Source organism: Rhamphochromis sp. 'chilingali' (genome assembly GCF_963969265.1).
Source record: "Rhamphochromis sp. 'chilingali' genome assembly, chromosome: 7".
Classification (NCBI taxonomy): Eukaryota; Metazoa; Chordata; class Actinopteri; order Cichliformes; family Cichlidae; genus Rhamphochromis; species Rhamphochromis sp. 'chilingali'.
The window spans coordinates 13,903,631-13,914,631 of NC_137934.1; the positions used below are offsets into that span (position 1 = coordinate 13,903,631).

Below are 11,001 nucleotides of genomic sequence, written 5' to 3' on the forward strand. Positions count from 1 at the left end.
CTATGTTTGAACATATTTTCATGATATCATTGGTAAGCCTGCCTATATGTAAGCCTATAAATAACTTACAAGTCTTACTTAGTGTAAATGTAAAGAATTGAGTTAACTAATCTGACATCCTGTATTTGGGACTTATTTCCTAGAAATGCTGGGGGTGTGTCCCAGAAGCAAGGGCAAAAGGGGAGTACATGAACTGGTTGCCAGTTTGTTGCAGAGCTAATACAGGAAGACAGATAATCATTCATACCCACATTCACGCCTATTGGCAGGTTAGTCTAAATTTCAATTTTGTAACACTTGTAAAAAATGTGTGAGTTTTATAGGAATCTTTATAAGTAAGTACATGACCACTATTGAGTTATGGAACTGCAAAATGAGTGGAAGAAGAACGACTAATGAAATAGACCCTTAAATAACATCTTATAAGATTTCTATTATAGTCAGAAGATTCTTTATTTATTCTCTGAGGCCTGCTAGTGTTCTTTAAACATACTATTTACATTCAACCTTTTTCAAAGCACAGTGCATAGTGGGCTTCAACGTCATCTTGTTTCAGCAGGTTTCTCTCTAGCCATTAATTTAAAGGAGCTGCACAGTCAACCTATCGTGTATATTTCTATTCAGCTGTGCAAAACAGCTGTGCTGGTCCACGAGGTAGGCAGGGGTTGCAGGGTTTTGCTTGATATAAGCTTAAGTGGAAATAATTTTTGCTGTAAATCTACCCTCCCAGCTGTCTCAAATAGAAACCACAAGTGGCTGAAGATTTCAAAATTATTGTTTTTACAGTAAAGGTTCCTTGTGGTCCTTCAAAACAAAAAGGGAGGACTCACCACTCTTACTTATCTCACTGTTCAGTAAGGTCTATTTTTAACTTTCTATTTTCCTGTCAACTGTGATAAACATGATTATTATTGTTATTATTATGATTACATACCCTCTGCAAAGAAACTGTAGAGAACAAAATAGGCATCACGTTTTATGTTCATCTTAAGAATGATGTGCTTTCAGACTAACAGTGACTCAGAGTCTGAGAAATGTGGGATTAATGGTATGAAGGAGGAAAAAAACATAAAACCCACACATTCCTTTCCAGAGAGGTACAATCCATTTAAACATGCTGACTGAATGTTAATATAAAGTAGATGTGTTTGGAAAGTTGTATGCTTTCTTTTCCTTCACAAGAAAATGTATCATTATTAAATATGAGATTACATATACAGTCATGTGATAAAAACTGGACTTTATTCAGTCCTGTGAAAAATAAGTCCAACCCATGATTCAGTAGCTTGTAGTACCACCTTTAGTAGCAAAGACTTGGAGCAATCCTCGTCTCTAAGACTATCAGTCTCTCACATTTGTCGTGGCGGAATTTTAGCCCGCTCTCTTTACAATGTGGCTTCAGTTCATTGGTTTGTGGGCATTTGTTTATGCATAGAGGTTTGTTGGCATGCACAGTTCTCTCATGGTCCCACCACAACATTTCAATCATACTGAGGTCCGGAATTCAACTGGGCCATTGCAACACCTTGATTATTTTCTTTTTCAGCCATTAGGTTGTGCATTTTCTGCTCTGCTTTGTATCATTGTCGTGTTGCATGACACAGTTTTGGCCTAAATTGAGCTCTTGCACATTTGACTGTATACTTCGGTATACAGAGGAGCAATGACTGCAAGGTGACCAGGTACTGTGGCTGTTGAACAAGTCCAAATCATCACCCCTCCACCTTCATCCCTGATATTGTTGTGCTGATATCCTGTGTTTGGTTTTTGTCAGGCATAGAGCAAACGTGTCCACTCTGGTCTGGTGTGTCCAAAAGACATTGTTTCAGAGGCCTTGTGGTTTGTTCAGATTCAACTTTGCAAACCCAAGCTGTGCTGCCATGTTCTTTTTAGAGAAAATAGTCTCTTTTTTTTCTGGTGACCCTTCCAAACATACTCATTCAGTCTTTTTCCTTGTGCTGTCATGAACTTTAACATTTTGCTAACTGAAGCCTGTAGAATCTGAAGTATAGCTCTTGGGGTTTTTTTGCAGTTTTTTAGGTTCTACATGGTCTGACCTTGGGGTGAATTTGCTAGATGCCCAGTACTGTGAGGTTGTGGCATTATATTAACACAATTCAATGCTCCATACCATCAAACTGACAAAGCCTCTATTGTCATTTAGGTGGTCACACTTTTAATTAATCAAATGCATTTGATTAGCTGCTACTTACCATCTTAATTTCCAAGGAAGCAGTAAGGGTGTGCCTGTAAAGTCCTTCTTTTTCGCATGAATATATGAGATGTTTTCAAGGCGTCAAAGACACAGCTACAAAGTACACTTATTAACATATTTACTTTGTATCTAATTCAAACGGTCGCTTTAATAAAAATGTAACCTTAATTCCTCAATTACTTAATTGCATATTGTGTTTGTATATTCTTCTCACCATGAGGTTAAACTGCAGATCTTAAAAGGACCAAAAGGTGCCTATATCACCAGAAAAATTATCCTCAGAAGAGTCTTGTCAGAGGCTAAAATGCCCAATTTTCATTATCTGTTCCTGTTTTAGAAATTAAAAAAGATTGTTTATAAATCTCTGCAAGCCTCAACACAGCAGAAGTTTCAACATGTACAAAATATGACATTTTTTTCAATTCAATTCAATTTTAGTTATATAGCACCAAATCACAAAAACAGTCGCCTCAAGGCGTTTTATTCTATTGTAAGGTAAATCCTACAATAATACATACAAAGAAAAACCCAATAATCATATGAGCCCCTATGAACAAGCACTTTAGCAACAGTGGGAAGGAAAAACTCCCTTTTAACAGGAAGAAACCTCCGGCAGAACCAGGCTCAGGGAGGGGCGGCCATCTCATCTCATTTTACCTGAGAACATATACAGTTTACAGCCATATTTTTTTTTGCAAACAACACCTACGTGAATAATAATTTAAATACATCAATTTAACCGTTTTGGGTAATAATCAGCATTTAGTCAGATTTTAGGTTTGCATCTACAAAATTAACTAATATTTGATTCCACTTCATTCTAACTGCACATTCTGCTCATATGAGATCGTTAACATGGCAACTATTACAGCTGCCAAATATCATTCTGAACATGTTGTCAGACTTAGATTAAGCCTGAGGTTTGGCTGGTTTTTTATTTTATTTTGAGCCTTGCTTGAGTCTTAAGCAGCTGTAGATAATTTCACAGTGATTAACTCTCTCATCTATAATGTATTTAATGCACACACCTCATTATCAATGTGCATAATAAATTAGTAACACGCATACTGACTCTAGGTATGTACTTAAAATTCACTTATTACAACTTACACAGGATCACCAGCGCCTTTGCAAAGCTTTACACGAACTGTAACAACACTGCTAATCCTGGCTGATAAGCACCATATGCGCTGGAACAACGTCTTTCTTGGTGCATTGGTCTAGGTTTTCTTATTAGATCAGACACCATTTAAAGAGAGTAGGTTAGTTGATTATACGTGGCACTTATAGCTATTATGTAAACTGATTCCAGATGTCCCATTTGACTCATGCTAGGCTCTTATAATTCAATCCTGCTGTAAACGTCAGTTTGACCCAATTATGAAAAGTTATCTGTCTGTCGTTGGGTGCTGGAAATACACCACTTCCCAATGTCATCCAGTCTGTTTTAGCTATTTTTGCTCAGGTAAACCTGATACAAGTCTGGAGGTAAAAGAGTTAGCTGTTGCCTCACCGCTACCACCATTACAAAATGTAACATGTTTACTTTAACAGCTTTTTCACATCTCTAATGTTTTTATACAATCATATTCCAAGTGTAGGACAATTTCCTCCTTTTCCTCCTGTGCCGCCCCTATTTAAATCTTAGGTAGAGCTCCTGCTGCCTATGTCTAGACAATAAAGTCTTTTATAAAACCTTAAGCCTAATATCTTCCTGCTTGGGATGGCAGGTGAAAGTATAATCAGCTGTTGTAGCCTGGCGACCCAGTTTCATAGATCATCCTTCAATCCAGACTGCCTCCAGCTGTTCTTTTTGTTTATCGCTATTTTTACTCATAAACTGTGTCAATCAACAATCACCCCAGTTTTTGTAATTTCCACTAAGCTTACACACTATAGTTCTCTTAAAAAGGTTTATTTTATTTTTTTTTCACCTTTTGCCATTTAATAGGAATAAATAGAACAAAGTAGCATACCTTTTCATGGAAAGCCTAGTATTGCAAAAAAAAAAAAAAAAAGAAGAAGCCCAGCTAGAACTGCAAGAACAAAGTGAGTTGAAATGTGCACACCTTTTGTTTGATTTAAGTCTTCATGCTTGGTTTGGATACCCATGGATAAATATTTGCCAACATCACAGTGAAAAATATACAAATGCTTGCATTAGAACAATAAATTGATGTGTATCATGTCACATTTACTAAAATAACAGTTTTCCCTGCAATGTCTTTCTACTTTGAGTGGTTAACTTTAATTGCGGTTTGAGACACAAGGAAAATCTTTGTCTTCTGCAGTTGTTTTTGCAGTGAAACTGTAAAATCTTCTCCAGTACAATCTAGGTGAGTAAAATTGCTGAGTGTAATTATGTTATTTTTGTAGATAGTGCCAACAGTTGCATCAAGGTACTTTATAGTAAATATCCTATAATACCCTATAATATCCTATAATAATACAGAAAAAATGTGTATGTGCTTGTATCTGATTGTATGAGCAATGTAGGAGAAACAAAAACAAGACTTTCTGTGAAAAGCTGGGTGTAAAGTACCATCTAACCTCACCTTGCACCCTAGAAAATGTACCCCAAGGCATTTGAGCTGAAATGAGCCATAACTAATCATGTGTCCATCCCCCAGAGTTATGAGTAAAGAGCAAAACATCCATTTAAAGGTGGGGTGACATCAGCTTAACTGTCAATCGTTCAAGCATGACTTCATGTTTTATAAAAAAAGGAAAAAAATGGGGGGAAGACAAAAAGATGCAGAAAAAAAATGCTGGGCTGGCAAAAAGTAGGCAACACAGACTTCTGAAGGGACATCCCAGCTCGCACACAATCGTCCTCCCACCAACAACACACGCTCCATCTTCTCGGTTGCACCGGTGACCAAGGTGCAGCCTTGGGGGAAATCAAAAGAATAACAATACAAGAAACAGGGCTAGGCTGGGCTTTTGCTTCAGACCACTGAGACTGCAGACAATCATCAAAGCTAATCATTGGAGGAGCACAAGAACCAAAACTCACCTGGTCGAATGAAAAGCAGGTAAAGATGATTTTGGCTTTCATTTACAATGAGTCTGTTTGAGAGAGTAGTGGAAAGAGTTCAGAGAATTTGCAGATTTCTGATGAGATTGCTCTTTATCTTTGATATGGCTTCACTTTACTAACCTCTATTTAAAAACCTACACTTATTATCTCTTCTTATGATCATGATTGAGCTGGGCACTTTTTAAACCAATTTAAAGCCGCTGTACTAACACACTCACACCTAGAAAGGACTGAACCGCAAAGAAACAACTGTGGTACTTTTGAAGTTTCCAAATAAACATCTTGGAAAGTCGCATTTACTGCCAAACCTGTTTTTTTTTCACGTAACAATTACCCATAAAAACATTTTTTTTGTCCTTTGTGGACACAGAAAGTCATGCCAACTCTTCCAAATATTTCAAAGTCATGAAGAGGATTTCAACAAATGGAAATAATCATGCAAAACTCATACATTGCAAATAAAAGCCATTGTGTAATTAACATAGCTGGCTCTGACACAAAGCCCCTGGCAGGAAGCCCCTTAGTCTGTCAGGCAGATATTACCCAACATTTGTTTTTAGTAAATACAGTTTCCACTTTGCAGATCTATGAAGCCATGACTCATTAAAAACTAAAAACAAAATAACAATAGACGATCTCTTAACCTTTTAATACAGAGAGCATTTCTGAGACCTTAATGTGTTTAGCTTCTCTCTCTTTGGGGGATCCTGTAAAATAGCACATTTGTGTGTAAAATGAATGAATCAAATTGACTTTATCCCCATGTTGCTCATTGGCCATAGTAAAGTAGCACAAGGAAAGCATATTTAGAGTACAACATTAACAGACTGTGTTGCAAGTAAATCAATTTCAGTGTCTGCAGTGTGTGCAAACACAGTAGTCTGATAGAAATGCATCGAATTGGACAAATTGGACAGCTCAACATGCCATTATATGTCTTTTATCACAAGTAAAGGAGCCGCTTTTTGGCTAACCCAGTAAAGGCACTGCTAAGGCACTGAAATGTGTGCCCTTTCAGCTATTCTAGATAGCAACTTGTCTTTTATGCATAATTCCTCCGAATGTGCTTGGGACAAATGTCTGGCTGTTTAACTGATCGTAGAGGATCACAAACATGTGTTAAGGAATAATCACTGTGCACAGGTGCACATTGGAGCTCTAATGGGTTTGCATGGCTGATCATGGATGAGAGTTGCTCCTATCCTCACAAGTGAGCTGGGATTATCCTGTTGTATTCGAGGCTCTGCCGTCACTGCCAGAATTGAGCACAGTCTTATGCTCGCATGTTGAAAGGTCACCAATTCTGATGTAAGCGAGCTTCAGCAAAACATTTTGCAAGGCCAGCCTGCAGTAGAATCTCCTCAGCTTAAGCATGACTTCCCTCCCATAACCTCTCATGTCTTCGGGCAAGGTTTTGTACTTAAGCAGAGTGCGTCAGCTTTGTGCTTGATGCTTTAGCAGTAATGCAGAAAAACGTGCCTCCCCTCTTAATAATGTCAAATTTGCTCAGGAAAATCCTCATGTTTTAAAATTCAACTGGATTGTGGCATTTTCTATGAGTATCACCTTTTGCTCCTTCTCTATGGTAATTTCAAAGTATTGTCCGATTCCTGCAGGTTTTTTAGATAATGCTCTGTTCCATCCCAGTATTTTTGATTAAACTATGGATATTTCTATCTTAATAAAGGAGCATTATATTTCCTTGAAGTCTTATACTACTTGAATTATTCAGAATAAGTTAAACTGAGATTTATATCCCCAAGCAATTCCCTCCCACATTCTTTTTTTCTGCCATCTGTGCAGACAGGGTTGACAACTCTTGACTTTCTGTACTTATTTTAAACATTGATATGGAGGTGGAGATGATCATCTGTACATGACAAATATACTGAGCTGTATGTGTGTGTACTTTTTGTTTATCCCACTAACTGCATTCACATAGTGGACAACCAATGAATAAAATTAGCACAAAAGGTTGATTAAGGACTCTTAAAGTGGCATTAAATCAATTATACCAGCAATGGTTTTACATGTGGAAGTCAGCAAACTAAGGACAGGTATATTTGCATTCTAAGTGTGCCATGGCTCAGGTACTGAAAAGGCTTAGGACAGTACACATCTATTAAGGATTATGACCATTGATCCTGGGAGACTCTAGCTGGCCAAGAGAAGCTTTAACGTCATCCTGAGTGACAGGCTTGCACACCATGAATGAAAAAGCCAGCAGTACAAATAGAGGGACGTAAAAGCCATCCTCATCATTTGAGACCACACTTGATAGGACTCCACAAAAGGAAACTTTACGGGCTAAAGGTAAGATAGACTGGACTGCAAGGCAAAGACATGTATACTGTCTGAATTATAGGGTTGATGGTTGTTAGTTGTTAATCTTGCAGCTTTAGTAACTGGGTTTAAACTTTATAAAAGCATGAATTACATTGCTGCCAATGCACTAAGTATTCTACTCCAAAGCTAATTGACAAAGCTTTGGCTTTTCTACAGTGAAAAATGAGGGGCACATCTCCGAGCAGAGGTTATCCGCCTTTGTCTTTGAAGTGTGGCCATCTATGGAAAGCAACCCGAAATGAGTTCCAGACAAACATGGAGTGCATCAAGAATTTAAACAAGCACCAGATGGTAGCTGAGAGGAATCAAGTTGTGGCTTAGAAGATGAGTGGATAGAAGATGGCAAAGCTGACTTTGGATTTTTGTTTGTTCTTGTTTTCATTTATTTTTTACTTCTTACTTGCAGAGCTTTCAATCTATTGCTTTTCTGCAACATCACACCTTTAATCTTCCTTTACGCCTGTCAGGGGTTAGCACCATTTGCATGTTTAGTTGAATATGTTTTTATCTGCATGCATCACTGCATCAGATATGCAGACTGAAGCTGGCATGCATTGACACGTGGGAGAGCTTCTAGACTGACCTAATACAATTAAAGTTGACCTGGATTTGCTTCCGGTGTTTTGAGACTTAATTGGAAGGCAAGTAAACCCCCAGATGAGTGGACTACTTCTCAGCTGGCTGCTTGCCTTCATAAATGAATTAATGATGGAGTAGGTGGTGGGGACTAATTTGGGATTTATTTCAAACACTTAGTACACTAATCCAAATGTATTTGATGATAGCCATGATTTATATATTCTACCTGTTATTAGACATATTGCATCAAACATCTTACAAAGACCGTTGCTAGTAAAGGGGGTCAGAAGTTACTGCATTCTTAAGGCAGTGTGGAATAACTGCTCAACATTTTTTAAAGGAAAGACATTTGTCTGTAGGGCTTCCTGACTGTAATACTCTCTTCTTTTTTAAACATTTCTAACGCAGGCTGAGCAGCAAAATGGAACTTCTACTGAAGCTTCTCAGCATCTGGTGCCTGATTGGGCTAACTGTCAGCCAGGACATAACTTACGAGGAACATATTGCCCAGATTCAAGCCTGCCCTAAAGAGTGTCGCTGCCCAACGAACTTCCCTCGTGCTGTTTACTGTGACAATAAAAACTTGAAGAATATCCCTAAAATCCCTCCATACACATGGTACCTGTATCTGCAGAGCAATATGATTGAAGTGCTGTCAACAGATGCCTTGCAGAATGCCACCCAGCTGCGTTGGCTGAACCTTAACCGCAATAAAATCACTAGTGAAGGCGTGGAAGAAGGTGTCCTCAGTGCAATGACTCACCTGGTGCACCTGTACATGGACGATAACCTCTTGTCTTCAGTGCCATCACAACTCCCAGCCAGCCTGGAGCATTTACGTCTGTCTCGCAATCGAATCTCCAAGATCCCTGCAGGTGTCTTCGTCGGCCTGGATAAACTTACTCTTCTGGACCTCCAGGGTAACAAGCTGATGGATGACGCTGTGACTGAAGTCAGCCTAAAGGGTTTGAACAACCTGGTACAGATCAATCTAGCCAAGAACCAGCTGAGTACCATGCCTCTTGGGCTACCACCTTCTACCACCCAGCTTTTCCTTGATGGCAACAACATTGAGAAGATCCCAGCTGGCTACTTCAAAGGTTTGCCAAAAGTGGCATTTCTGAGGCTCAACCACAACAAGCTTGCCAGCAGTGGAGTCCCCAAAAATGTGTTTAACATCTCCAGCATTTTGGACTTGCAGCTGTCCCACAACCAGCTGACTGATGTTCCTCTCATTCCCTCAGGCCTTGAGCATCTTCACCTTGACCACAACAAGATCAAAAGTAAGCCTAGGTGTATTATTTTCTGCTTAATCAGAAATCAATTTAAGCTGGAATTACTTAAAGGAAAGTTCTTTAGAATTTTTCATTTGGAATCTATCCATTCTTATTACATTAACTCCCTTTTTTTTTAATTTACAGCTGTAAGCGGCTCAGGTGTCTGTCCCGTGTCTGTCGAAGATCTGGGCGATTCACTTAATGAAAGTGCTCCTCGACTCCGCTACCTGCGACTGGACGGCAATGAAATTCAACCACCAATTCCCAGAGATGTCATCATGTGTTTCCGTCTCCTTAGGTCTATTGTCATCTAAACAGAAAAACGAACATTGTTTCTTAGGCCAATTCTTATTTTCCACAAATGATGACTTGACCTTGAAGTTGATTTGGTAAATAAGAATTGTGAAGCCATACATATTTGCATGTTTGTAAAGTATCTGACATTAGTTGGCATGAACTTATTGTATTGTTGTGTCTTGGAAACAGCTTTTTTAGTTAAGTCTGAATAAGATCTAAAAGACACTACTGATGGGTTAGAAGCTTTAATTGTGGTTATTGACCGCTAGCTGTGCCTTATGCAGGTGTAAACAGCTGCATGAATACTTCTGAACCAAAATGTAACTGTACATGAATAGGAGGACAATATGTATTTATGGCATGTAAAAAGCTTGGAGACTAATTGTCATTATGCGATATTGAACAGAAGCTAAAGCTTCTAAATGCAAAATCAAAATAAAACTTTTATTTTTTTTTTCTATGACTACTTTATATCTTTGGGCTTGAAGCCAAATAACTGGTCTTGTGTTCTTATAGGTGTGTGGTCTTGATTTTCTTCCGAAAATTACTCTATTCTAGAAATTTGCATATTTACTGTAGGTAATTTATTTTTATTTAATACTGGGGGAATAAAAGTGAAATCCTGTGAATATTCCTGGCCAACAGTCCTTAATGTTTTGTACACAACAATGTGAGAACTGTTTTTATAAAAAAAAAATACCAAGACACTTTTTAATTATGGCCATTTCTTTTTCTGAATAATTTGAGATAAGATGTCATTTGAATTGTCTTCAATTTAAATAAAACTTCTAAGAACAACTTTGTATCCTGGTGTTCCGTTTAACATAATATATCAAGCACTTTGGATCACTATAACACTGAAACAGTAATAATAATATATCCGTGCAAGGGTTTTCATGCACAGATAAAGTAAACATGTATTATATTATCAACCCAGATAACAGAAACATTTGTCCCACAGGACTAGCAAATGTTGTGTATGTTGTGTGGGCCAGACATGACCCAGCTGTCACAACACATTTGACATGCAACCCATATAAGGTGGACTTGTTGTTGAAAAGAGACTCAATAGTCAGCACTATCCGTCAAGGACTGTGGCCATTAGAAAATTGCAGATGTGAGCCACATTTAGGCCAAACATATTTTACTTGGGTAGTGCATGTGGTGATTAAAACATAAAATAATTCAAGGGACTTGTGATCAATGAGTAAAAATAATAAAAGAACCAACCTTAGGAATCATTATAC

The 11,001-nt window shown here is 38.1% G+C and overlaps 1 protein-coding gene across 1 annotated transcript; it reads left to right on the top strand.

Moving 5' to 3' along the window:
* Positions 1-4,787: 4,787 nt before the first annotated feature.
* Positions 4,788-10,546, top strand: kera (keratocan). Its single transcript, XM_080887477.1, has 3 exons — positions 4,788-5,250; positions 8,589-9,463; positions 9,602-10,546. The coding sequence occupies exons 1-3, from the start codon at positions 5,240-5,242 to the stop codon at positions 9,769-9,771; spliced, it is 1,056 nt and encodes a 351-aa protein (XP_080743603.1). The 5' UTR covers positions 4,788-5,239; the 3' UTR covers positions 9,772-10,546.
* The last annotated feature ends 455 nt before the right edge of the window (positions 10,547-11,001 follow it).

Excerpts from the sequence above, each read along its gene's own strand:
- kera (XM_080887477.1), top strand. Across the intron at positions 9,464-9,601 it reads TGACCACAACAAGATCAAAA|CTGTAAGCGGCTCAGGTGTC; the intron begins GTAAGCCTAGGT and ends TTTAATTTACAG.